General features: G+C 37.3%; 2 protein-coding genes across 4 annotated transcripts in view; both read right to left on the bottom strand.

Annotated features, from left to right (window-relative positions):
• Positions 1–5,053, bottom strand: part of LOC107688302 (myoferlin-like) — a 25,860-nt gene extending 20,807 nt beyond the window's left edge. Inside the window, exons 1-5 of one of the 2 annotated variants that reach the window (XM_016485921.1) lie at positions 4,798–5,053; positions 4,134–4,189; positions 3,930–4,021; positions 968–1,076; positions 759–858 (exon numbers count right to left, since the gene is read on the bottom strand). In XM_016485921.1, the coding sequence (XP_016341407.1) occupies positions 759–858; positions 968–1,076; positions 3,930–4,021; positions 4,134–4,189; positions 4,798–4,885 (445 nt within the window). In that variant the 5' untranslated portion in view covers positions 4,886–5,053. The remainder of the gene's footprint in view (positions 1–758; positions 859–967; positions 1,077–3,929; positions 4,022–4,133; positions 4,190–4,797) is intronic. The other variant, XM_016485922.1, reaches the window with a different exon arrangement.
• Positions 5,054–7,268: 2,215 nt separating this feature from the next.
• The window catches only part of LOC107688303 (netrin receptor UNC5B-b-like), an 86,327-nt gene continuing 80,746 nt past the window's right edge, over positions 7,269–12,849 (bottom strand). For both annotated transcript variants that reach the window (XM_016485923.1, XM_016485924.1), the window contains 7 exons: positions 11,836–11,923; positions 10,905–11,073; positions 10,487–10,726; positions 10,248–10,397; positions 9,107–9,271; positions 8,845–9,023; positions 7,269–8,752 (listed from right to left, as the gene is read on the bottom strand). In XM_016485923.1, coding sequence (XP_016341409.1) covers positions 8,587–8,752; positions 8,845–9,023; positions 9,107–9,271; positions 10,248–10,397; positions 10,487–10,726; positions 10,905–11,073; positions 11,836–11,923 — 1,157 coding nt within the window. In that variant the 3' untranslated portion in view covers positions 7,269–8,586. The remainder of the gene's footprint in view (positions 8,753–8,844; positions 9,024–9,106; positions 9,272–10,247; positions 10,398–10,486; positions 10,727–10,904; positions 11,074–11,835; positions 11,924–12,849) is intronic.

Raw genomic sequence — 12,849 nt, 5'->3', positions numbered from 1 at the left:
GCAAATGGCTGCAATATAACAAAGAGTGAAAAATTGAAGGGGGTCTGAATACTTTCCGTACCCACTGTATATATAAAAAATACATAAATAAAAAAATCATAAATAAATATATAAAAATAACATAAAAAATACTAATAATTCTGAACTGGGGTGGGTATACTTTCAAAATACAATCAATATGTACCATTTAGGTACTAATATGTATACTTTAAAAACTAATATGTACATTTAAGGGACTAATATGCTCCCTTTAGGGGCTAAATAAGATACAAAGGTGTATCACTTAAAAAGGTAATGGCCCAGTGACCCCCGTTTTTGCTACTGTACCTTTAAGACACCTAGATGTAAATGACTAATGTTAATTTCACTAAGCAAAGCTTTGCCAAGCTGATGAATACTGTATACGTAGGTGTTGATATGTAAATGTGGGCGGTTACGTGTTAATGCATTGATAGAGTACTTTTGACTGCAATATTGTATTGATTTCTGAATGACCTAGTTTTGCAGCATAGTTAAAATGTGAATCATCATTATTGTTAGGCACACAGAGACAATGTGGCAGGCTCTGGTAGAGTGTCCTTTTTGTTTGTGAGTGATCCATGTTCTGTCTCTCATTTGCATCAATCATTTCCATACAGTATGTAAACACAAATGCCTAAAATCTTCCTGCAGTTCTGTAGGGCAGTCTAACCCAACTGGTTTAAAAAAAAAAAACAACAGTTTATGTAGGACAGTAATATGTAGGAAAATAAAAATACCTGCAGTTTCTCCAGTTTGGCCATCTACCAAGTTTTGATCATTTGGGTTCGGGACAGTACTTGCAGGAGGCTCATAACCAATCGTTAAACTGATAGTTGCCTAAAGTAGTAAATGCAGAGAAATGCAGTTAGAATAGTTATACTAAATTATTCTATGTTAGTCAGCATCATTGTTTTTGTTTTAGTCCATACTGTACAAACATATTTACCCCAGTTTCCTGTTTCTTCTCATTAATTAGAGGAATATTCTTGGAAGGAAGAGATCTGGTCTGACCAGCAGCCAGTTCTTTAAGAGAGATCTTTGCCGAACCAATAAATCTAGAAAGTAGAAGAAAACAATACTAAACAAACAGGGAAGCAAACTAAAATATTTACACAAATTGGACATACAGTTTAAGCAACTCTCGCATATAGAGTATAAAATCGAGTATAAATTGATTTTAAGCAGTGAAACAACACCAGAGAAAGTTTTCATAATGGAAGTTTTCAGAATAGGGTGAAAATCGGAAAAACAATAAAGATGCAATTTTTCGGTTTGATTTCTGCTTTTCTCACCCAGGACAAGTCCAGTCAGAACTCTCTGACTAAGAGCTCACAAAGACACCTGAAAGAGATAATTTATACAGTATTGCAATGGCTGATGAATCAGAGTGACTTAGCTTGGGTGAGGAAGTTTTCAGAATAGGGTGAAAATCGGAAAAACAATAAAGATGCAATTTTTCGGTTTGATTTCTGCTTTTCTCACCCAGGACAAGTCCAGTCAGAACTCTCTGACTAAGAGCTCACAAAGACACCTGAAAGAGATCATTTATACAGTATTGCAATGGCTGATGAATCAGAGTGACTTAGCTTGAGTGAGCTCAACCACCAGATTTCGACATGGGGAAAATATGGAGGTCAAGAATAAAACAGCATCCTTGTATTTACACAACGCTATTATTTCATAACATTTAGAAAGCATGTCTGAATCTAAATGTCAAAACTTGCAGTGGCTTTTGTATTGTACATACAATTTTTTTAATGAAATATTACAATAAAAATTGCTTCTTTTGTCTACAAATGTACATACAATACCATTTGGGGTCTGTAGGATTTTTTTATGCTTTAGAAAGAAGTCTCAAAAAGGCTGCATTGATTTGATCAAAATACAGTAAAAACAGAAACATTGATAAATATAATTACATTTGAAAACTTCTATGATGTCAAAGCTGAATTTTCAGCAGTCATTACTCCAGTCTTCAGTGGCACATGATTCTTCAGAAATCATTCTACCATGCTTATTTGGTGTTCAAGAAACATTTCTTATTATTACACATTTTGAAAACAGTTTAACACTGCTTAATATTTTTGTGGAATGGATTTTTTTTTATGAATCCAATTCAATTATTTGATGAATCAAAGTACAAAAATAGCATGTATCTTTTGTAACATCATAAATATCTGTCACTGTTAATGTGTCCTTGATGAATAAAAAGTTTTCCAAAATAAAATAAACTGTGCTGTAAACGTTAACGTATGTCTGTGTTTTCCATGATATGTCCCCTTTAAATCCTGGTTACTGTACAGTAGATCCAAAAGCTTAAACACAGAGGGCACTAGGCCAGAGACTTATGTGCCAGGCAGAGGGGACTTGAGCAACTTCAGAGAGGGGACGCCTGAGAACACAACTTATCTGAACTGCCTTATGCCTTAAGTTTATGTATAGCTTGTCTACAACTTCTGTGGAGACCATGTGAAGCGAGTAAGAGTGTAATATAAATAATTTACATTACAAGCATTCACATTGGTAAAAGACACATCCTGTTTGCACAGCACCATCACGAATGATACATTCACCATGTGGACAGGACTCAGCATCATATGGAGATTAACTTGCCTGTTGTGTAATACATGGAAATTGTACAGTCATGATCTGTCATAATCAATAAATCATACTACTTTGTGTTACGGTCCTGATCACCCTGTCAAGGTTTTTTGAAGACTGGCTTATTGCATTATAAACATATTTGAGAGGGCTGCTGGCATTAGCTTGTCTGTTTTGGAACATAATTTTTGGAATATTTAAACCCTCCCTGTAAATACTCAGTAAATATAATCTTAAAATCACATACCAGCACTTTTTTTCATGTCAAAAATATCTGCTGGCATTTCCTTTGTCAAATCACTGTGGTCTTCAGAAACGGACTTAACATAGGCCTATAGAACACGTCCAAAATATATAAAAGAAAAAAAAAGAAACTGTGCACATGATTTACTTATGAGTCATAAACTATGATGAGGATAAATTCAGGATAAACTTCCTGAATTTCCTTCAAATAAATTTCCTCTACAAAATCACATTTAAATTCCCAAATAAGGCCAAAGGCAATTGTGAATTTAAAAAGATTTCATAATTCTTAAATGCCTGTCAACACTGAAATCAAGCAAGTTTTCACAAGTTAACCTTTTTTTTTTTTTTTTACATGTGTTGCTATGTTACTCTCTAGCCTGTGGCAACAAAGAATACAAAACTTCAGCAAGTACGTGCAAACGTATGAAAGTCTGCAAACTAAAAAAAAAAAAAGCTGTGGAGAAGTCATCTGCGTGACTCATGGAAAGTTCATTATCATGGCAGACTTTGCACAGTAAAACTTGCCACATGGAAGAAAGAACTGCCTTCTGATCCAAACCAAATGCTCACTAGTTTAAGACCCAGCTAGGTTTGACTGCATGTGTATCTAACAAGCCTTTTAAAGGACTCACCTAAGGTGCTACTTTGGACTGCTTAGAGTTTCTCGCCAGCATAACTCAGCAAGTTAAGACAAGGTAGTTGGGTGTGGCAGTGGGTTTTAAAGGCTTTCATTTCTAACTCTGCACTCCACTAACTAATCTCACTAACCCACTGCTGCTCCTAAAAGTTCACAGAGCTTTTACAAAAAAGTACAAGGCTCCTTTAGGTTTATCATTTACACTGCAGTGATTTCAACTGCAGTCATATTTACACACAGTGTGAAATGATTGTGTGAAATGATTGCAGGGAAACCCACCACACCCACTCAGCAAACGCAGAATACCACCTACACCACCTTCACCAGCAGAAATGTAAAGAAATATCTTTTCTTTCACCATGCTCGCCATTTTATGGCTTGTTAGAATCCACAAAGGCCCAAACAGTGATGGATGCAAACATACTTGTCTTTTCCAATGGTTTCATAGTCTTTCACAACCACATCAATGAATGAAGAGGAATCCAATGGGGTACCTTTCAAATCAAACTCAATAATCTGAAATGGCAAAAGCAGGTCTTGGTTATATTCACATCTTAGATGCATTGATTTAAATGACATAATTTTAGTGTCCAACAAAAAAGAAACCACTATGACTTGTACTACTGACCTCATTCCACACAGGATTTAATTCTTTGTCAATGGCTTTTGTTTTCTTTTTTTCACCTGTAAGTTGAAATAAGTAAGCCGTCAAGTCTCTTTAACTATATTATGACCAATCAAACTACATCAGCTATGATATTAATATAACAGCTTCACAGTAACTCTGAATATATATTTAAAATATCATTTTATTCTTTGTTTATACATTAGCCTATATTTAGTTTTAGGGACTATAATGTAAAAAATGTGCTATATACAGGAATACCTAAAAAAAACACCAAAGTCAAATTTAATATTAAGGCTGAAATAACTGCACATTTTCACTTTTTTTTTTTTATTTTTTTACAGTGCCTATGGGAGGGACACGTATGTTTCCCTAACGATGGGTCATTCCAAGCCCTTATAAGGAAATTCGCTGTTCTTTTACATGTAAACAAACCCATCGCAAAAGAGAAAAAAAACGTACGATAAAAAGTTAAGTTGCTTTAGAAAACTTCATATTTTTTTACATATATTTAAAAAGACATCGACAACTCAGCCTTATAGTTAAACTCCGTTAACTATTTTAATTGTTTAATTAGGTTTTCAAACGCACAATTTAACTCATTAAATGCGAATAAATAAATACAAAAATAATAATAACTCCTTGAGGGGAAAACGTGAAGTCTTACCCTTAAAGATGACTCCTGCTATAGGATCTGGAATTCCAAGTGTCTTTTTAGGAATTCCTTTGGCGGATTCAACACCCACCTTCAACATGTTGCTAAATGTGAATCAGGCTAACGTTACTGTTGCACAGAAGACATCGACCTAATAGATAAACTTCATCATCAAGAGCAGAAACATTGCCCATCAGAGAAGGAAGTGCCAGTAAGTTACTGTTGGAGAGATGAGAAGCGCTGAGTGAGAGGAGGGACCATGAGTCTGTAGTCCAGTTACAGGAACCTCAGACAGTCACTTTTTTCCTTTTATATTGAACGTTAAACAGACATTTTACTATTATTTTATTTGGATGCTTAGAATATCACACACAAACTGGATTTAGCAGATCCGAGGGAAAAACAATGGCGATACAAATGCATAAGAGCGAAATCTAACACATAGTGAAGCGATCCTTTCCTATACACTGGTCTGTATCTACATATATTTACACGCAACAAACACAGGCAATTATTTGAATATTAATTTGTACTCGGGCTCCACCGTGTGGCGGCATATTAATTACATCGATTAATTTACATCTGTGAGACCGACATTTATTAAAAGCGATGTAAAAGTGGATAAAAACAAACACATTTATTTTTAATCCCGGGAAAATATTATATTGAAAACATAAATATTGTAGATATTTACTTTACTTATACTATATGACATTCTTCATAGAAGACTTGTACAACTTGTAGTTCTTTTAACTACCAGACGATGGTGGTAAATGACAACTTACATAATAAATTGGGTTGAAGTGCTGTTTGTCTCGAGCTAAATATTCTACGCGTGTATTTTAAAGAATTCATTTTTATTCCAAATTTACACGACAGTTCCGTATAAAACTAATTTCACGTGGGAAATACAATTTTCCAAATCCTGAGACGCAGGCTAATTCTTTATTTAAATAACTTATTTTGCGGAACAGATTCATAATAAAGTTGGACTGAATGAATGTCTGGCAATTTATTTGGTGTATTGTTAAGTGCAGAAAAAGCCTGTGAATTGCTCTAGGGAAAGATGGAATAGACACTCAGAGCAGAAGGCAATATGATTACATGTCTATTCAACCATTTTAACCAAATGATGAAACGGGTCTCTTGCTCAAACCAAAAAGCCCACTGCAGCTGCCGAGTGCGATATCCAGACACTAAAAACCTTTTCACTCTCGCTCTCAATCGCTCTTGCTTCCCCTCCAGGGCATTATGTACACTTTTATCTCAGAGATAAACGGAAACGTGCATCCTCTCCACATCTCTGTAACAAGTCTATAAAGACTGAGGGGAAAAGGTTCTTCACCCTGTAATGCATTTAATATGTCTTTAAAAAGCTTCAGTTTGCGATACCACAATCTGATTACTATGAGAATGAAATAGTTAGCTAATGGCTTAAACTTTGTGATTTTATGATTTAATGTGAAGATGATCCTGAAGATAAATATCTTGAAGAAAAAAAAAATCACACACGCGCATACAATTTGAGCTTTAAAAAAACACAACTTTCTTGTTAAACTAGGAAATATAATTTATTGCATAAAAATTATATTTAGTTACAGTAAGAAGTCTAAACATTTATGTACAGTATTACTTTACAGCATTACATGGAAAAACGCATGACTTCTTCTGTACCTTCTTTGATATAAAATAACATCTGGAAAAAAAAAAAAAAAAAGGTTAAATTCGGCCACACTTGAGTATCCATAAACAGCAACTACCAGCCAGAGAGAAGCTTTACATGTGACATGTCAAAGGCGTTTTCATGTAACATTGACCGAGAGATGACTGGAGACATTTCAGAGCCATTTCAGAGTTCATCAGGGATTTTCAATGTTCTTTGCGCCCTTTGTCATGTAGAGGGTTAAAAATAACCCTCCAAACAAACTTTTGTTGTTCACTGTGAGGGTGCAAGTGACAAGCCAAAAGCTTCCTAAACAATTGATGAGGAACGACACAAGAGGTCATGGATCCCTGACCCGCACGCAATTAAAGTCGTTTTGTTTGCATTTATTACAGCTGAGAGGCCTAAGAGGTCCAGTTTTCCCCAGCTTAGTTACAGCAGTGATCAGAAGAGGGAAAGCAGTAAGATTCCCATTCCACGTACTTCATACACACGAGACATCAAGACGTCCACAGATTCACTTTTTGTTGTGCACTTGCATAGTACTTATAATAGGGAAAGGAGGAACAACAGATATGATGAAGCCTGTTCATTCATATACACTATAGCACTGACTCATAGGTTGGAGCAAACAAGCTCTCACACTGTTTTTTTTTCTCACACAGACACACACACCTCAGTTATTTAATTCACACCTTTACAGGCATAAACAGATACTGCACTTTTTTTTCTTTTTTTTTTTGCCAGACATTTGAACACTTGTGAAGAAAAAGTCAAGAAAAAAAAATAAATGGACCAACATCCACTTCAACTGATTACATGACTTCTGATAATAAGCGGCACATGGCTTTCAGGCTTACTCAAGGGAAACCCATTAAAACCTGAAAGTCAAAACAGACAATAAAGAGCAAGTGGGTCATACTGCAATCAACAGAGCACTTAAGCCACCTCTCAAGGCTACTATTTATAATTTAAACGGCACGACTGACTGGCATCAAACCCCGAAAAGGGCTTTCTGCCATCCGTGCAATTTTCATCCTATTTAACCAGCGCAGCATATTTGCAGTACGCTTTCCCAAGAAAGATCAAAACACATTTAACCTCAGCGAACATTTCAATTTCATCCCATCTCAGTTTCAATGACCAAAAAAAGTCAGCTTTTACTTGTGAAGTACATCACAAAACCTTTACTGCAATCCTGCCCAAGAGACGAATACAACGACGCAGCAGATGCATAACGGCAGTAACGAACAGAAAAGTGAAAAACAATGATCCACAAATAGGGATAACTTAAAAAAAGTCCGTTCCCTATAGGAAACTAATATGAGTTTACCAGAAAGTTCTCCTGCGTTACAAATGATCGATCGAATATAAAAAAAGAGAGGCTAATGAAGGTATGACCAGAGAAGAAAGATGAAAATCCAGCAAAAAGATTGGTCCTCTGCTAACGAGAACGCGCAAATTCATTCCTGTATGCCATTTCAAAATACACGCACAGAAAATAATGCTTCAAACTAAAGCCAAAGTGAAGCAACTCTCTGAAGCATGTGGTTTGTTTCAAGTGAAATCATCATGAAAGCTCATTTTAGGGCAGATGATCTTAGCTCCTTGTTGGTATCCCGGGTTTCCATCTATACTCTTGTTTATTTCTGTGTGAGCGTGTTTCCTGAGGAGCTTGGCGCACTGCTGTTTTACCGGACACAGAATCTCAGTGTCTTTAAACATCTAGCAGTCGCTAGGAAACAAAGCCAGCGGCTTGATGTGCAATGGTGTTTGATCGTGTACTTTCACACTTGGTATGTGTAGCAGGGAATCAGTGTGTATCAGTATGATGCAACTATCATTTAATCATGAGCCGATCGGAACCGTGCCAGCAAATGCACTGACTTGCTTTTCGAACAACATCTGTTTTGTGATTGCAGCATCGTCACGTTTGCTACATTTTGATATGTATTATTCGGAGATCATCCAGAGCGCCTGACCCCATCACGATCCTTGGAATATTCTGCATGAGCACAAAGGAACTGAGGTAAAAGGCAAGTTGTAACGATGCACTGGAACACAGTTTCCATCCGCTTGCATTAATTCTAGGTTTTTAGTGGCAAATATGTCCCCTTCTCACACTTTTAATTTGCCGATCAGCAATCTCCGTCCGTTGTCATGACAACCAAGACCTCACTCTTGCCCATTTCTTCAAGAGCCGTTGCCAGAGAGACCAGGTCTGCGTCACCCTGGTGACAAGCTTCCCACAGGTCTAGCAGCACACCTGTGGGGCTGGGTTTGGTTGCAAAGTAATTCAGATACCTGAGGGAGAGACGTGGAAAGAGATGAAATTATTCTCATCATCTGTCGTGTAGAAATATATATGCGGATTATTTTGGTGCAGGCAAAATTACCTGTCGAAGTCCAGCCTGTGAGCCAGCATTCTCCAGTCACAGCCGCGTGCGCTAGGGGCATCCAGACTGGCACAAATTTTCTGGCGTATGGAGACGGGCAGTCGGAAAGCATACGGGCCCACTTGAGACGATGCTAGACACGAACCGCCTGCTGGCAGTGGTGAGTGGGGGGGCAGGGTCTAATGAGGATGCACACAAGAAAACAGTAGTTATTAAATCATGCATTAGTGACTTGACAATAAATAATATATCTTTTCTGAACCTCTTGGATGTCAGTGTTAAGCTGGAATATCTGTCCTTCCCCCTCCACCTGTCTGACACAGATCTTGCAGGTGAGCTGGGAAACCACCAGGCTTCCTCTCTCCAAACTGAAGGTGCAGTGCAATGGACGCTGACTCCCACTCCAAATGTGGTAGAACGGGATTTCCTGGGAAACAGGGACAGACACAATTAATAGGCAATTTTTTGTTTGTTTTTGTTTTTGTGAAAGGAACATCATGAATTCCATCTGTGGATGCTTAAATAGGTAACATTTCATAATTTAATAAAAATGTACATATAGAATTTTATACATTTATATATTTGAAAAAAAATAAATAAATTATCTACTGATACAACCATTCAAAAGTTTGGGATCAGTAAGATAAAAAAAACTAATACTTTTACTTTTAAGATTTATTGTTACTAAAATGGAAGCGGTTCTTTTGAACATTCTATTCATCAAAGAATCTTGAAAAAAGTGAATTTTCATTAAAAAAGAGTATTTTCTCTACAGTATGTAAATTATATATATATATATATATATATATATATATAGATTGAACATTCTATTCATCAAAGGATCTTGGAAAAAAGTTTACGCAATTCACAGTTTCCACAAAAATATTAAGCAGCACGACGTTTTCAACAATGACAATAATAAGAAATGTTACCTAAGCACCAAATCAGCATATTAGAATGATTTCTGAAGAATCATGTGACGCTCGAGACTAGAGTAATGACTGCTGAAAATCCAGTTTCAACTTCTAAAATTACATTTTAAAATATATTAAAATAGAAAACAGTTGTGTTAAATTGAAATAATATTTCACAATAAAATATTTTTACTGTATTTTTGATCAAATAAATGCAGCCTTGGTGACCATAAAAGAAATTTTTTTTTTTTTTAATCCCAGACCCCAAACATTTGAACAGCAATTATATATTATATCATGGCACTTCTATGTTTTGATTTAACTTCATTTAAAACAATAGATTTTTAAGATTTATTTAAAGATATTTTTAAGATTTTTTAGGAAAGTTGTTTCAGAGATTGAGAAAATTACATTTGCATTTATCACAAAAAGTTTAAACATAAAAATACATTCTACCCATATAACCAATAACAACATGAAATCTCTCACCTGATACTTAGCCAGGAGTTTACTTCTCCAATGAGAATGAGGAATGTCATGGATTGATAGCCGCAGGTTGTGGTAACTGTCCTTAAAGAGGAGAGGTTTGGGATCCTCTAGTAAAACCCCACCCAGACTTCGCTCGACCTCTAATACTTCCTACAGGAAGAGAATAACAAGATTTTAGCCTGTTTCCAAACTAAACGTATTGGCAAAGTAAGCCCATTAAGAGAGGCAGACAGACTGACCTTAAGGGCATGTGGGGTGTCCTGTATGCAGTAGACCCTCAGGTTGTAGTCCAAAGAGAGGCACGGAGCCCGGGGAGCAAAGAGGGCCAACTGCAGCCTCTTACAGGCTGGCCGAGGGGGAGCCGACTGTCCCACCAGACCATACGTCCCCAGCTGCTCCATCAGAATATGACAGCTTTGCTCCTCCACCTGTAGGTAGCATGGCGTTGACAGACTCTCCTCTCCCACAGTTAGCACCTCCTAGTGGACGGGAGGAAATGAGTGTGTCAGAAAACACCTCATTAGATGTCTCATTTATCCCCATCACTGTTTATAAAATGCTCTCCATCTTGCTTTCTTCCCATTTCCCAAAGCTTCACTGATTGTCTACCATTATCTAGTGATCTAGCCTCTCTCATTTTTGAGAAGTCATCCTCACCTCCCAGGCGCCTTGATGGTTCTGCGTTTTGAGGGTGAGGGTCCAGTCTGGGGGCTCTAGCTGGGCACAGTGAGGCAGAGTTAGGACCACAGGTCTGCTCAGCAACATGCCAGAGGGTCCGCAGCTCACCACTGGACTTAATACGGTCTGACTTCCATCTGACGGCAATCTGACACAAAACAAAGAGCAAGAGAGGTTTGCAGCCCTAATTCACAATGACATTCATGCCGCTTGCCAAATTCAATACAAATGAAAGAGCACATCATCAAATACACAGCATCCCAAAGTGTGTACTCTCTCATTTAGAGTAATCTGAGATTGAAATTTTTGAAAGAGAAAATAGTTTTTTTTTCTTAATGTATTTTTGTACTTCTACCACAGTGGGATAAAGAAATGTTGCAAGCCATATTCAAACATGTGTCAGCTGCATGCGCACCAAAGCTCAGTGTGTAAAAAGACTAGGATGTGTTAACCCAGAGCTATGGCTCTGACGGTAATTATTAGTGTTTTGAGAAAATGTATGGCACCTACAAATAGTGAGAAACACAAAGCTTGCAGTCTGTAAGCTCTGAAGGCACAGTGATATTTATATATTTCATTTTTGACAACAAAAACAAACACTGTAAAAAATAAAAAGAGAGAGGGCCTCAGCAAAAAAGCCAGAGCTCAGACAACCATTCAGTGTTTTCAAGACATATTTGTTTGTGTTTTTCCACTGTCATAGTTTTGAAATGTTATTTTCTCCCTAGCGCTGCCATTGGGGTCACAGCGTTTGTGCAGTCAATACTGTTCTGCAAGGGCTGTTGAGATGTCTTGAACTGGACTGTTTGCTAGTGCACAAAGTGACAGATAAATGCAAGCGTTATATGTGGGGAAATGACAGTGTGATGGGGGCAGGGCACTAAGAAACTGTTTTAAGTGGCTGACTTACGTTGTTTTCTCCCATTTGTTAATAATGAGATACATCTCGTAGAACTTGCCCTGAGGAATCGTCCCTGGTGGAACCAGCAGGCTCACCCCTGGCAGGGGAAAAGGAGAAGAGAGGGAGGATTAAAAAAAACTATATGGATTTTTCATTTAATAGTTTCGGAGAGTACATCATTACAGTATTTTTGCACTGTAATGTGAGCTAAAAGGAGGAGGGCATATTACTGTATTTATGAGTTTTCTGTTTCAGGTATGATTCTGTATGTCTATATGTCCATCAGTTTACACTGTAATGACGCTTGCAAACTCGTGCCCTGCCGCGAATCAGTCTTTTTTAAACTAAAAGACGGAAAGCAGACGTTTTCTCATGCTGAGAGATAAGCAGATGTACTGTATTTGTGTGGCGTGCTACATTGGAATTGTCGTTTACTGTTGCTGTCAGGAACTATTTTTTAGCGGAAGGACAGCTTAAAAGCTTCAACTTGCTTAAAAAAAGTAACATATCAATACATACATTTTTGGTTTTAATATCTTCTATTGTGAATATGTCAAGGCTGAAAATATTAAAACCAAATTTTTGGTTTTCATATTTTATTGTGAATAAGTCAAGGCTTTATTAAGGCTTAAGTTAAGTTAAGTTAAGTTAAGTCTCGTACCTTATTGCTTACATTTTAAATATTACATTTAGTTAAGAAATAACTAAAACATTAACTAAATTTATATTAAATATTTCGTTTTTATTATTTCATTTGATTTTATATAATTAATTTATAATGAAATGATTGGCTCACCTGTGGCTTCTCGCGGGGTCCCCTACCGCTGACCAGGTAGCGGAGAAAGTACTCATCGATCGGCTGCTACAGGCGCTGCTCCGCCCGCTGAGGTGCCCGGTCAGTATGCAAAATCCCCAGGACATCCACAGCCTGGTAGAGGCGGTCGAGCTGGCGGCGGCGACGAACGCCCGCGAGGGTTATCCGAGAGCGGGCCTGGCGCCCCGCAGGGTGATGGAGCGGCGTCC

Source organism: Sinocyclocheilus anshuiensis, unplaced genomic scaffold (assembly GCF_001515605.1).
Source record: "Sinocyclocheilus anshuiensis isolate Anshui unplaced genomic scaffold, SAMN03320099.WGS_v1.1 scaffold809, whole genome shotgun sequence".
Classification (NCBI taxonomy): domain Eukaryota; kingdom Metazoa; phylum Chordata; class Actinopteri; order Cypriniformes; family Cyprinidae; genus Sinocyclocheilus; species Sinocyclocheilus anshuiensis.
The sequence above is the reverse complement of the archived record's forward strand: the minus strand, read 5'-3'. Positions and strand labels throughout refer to the sequence as shown.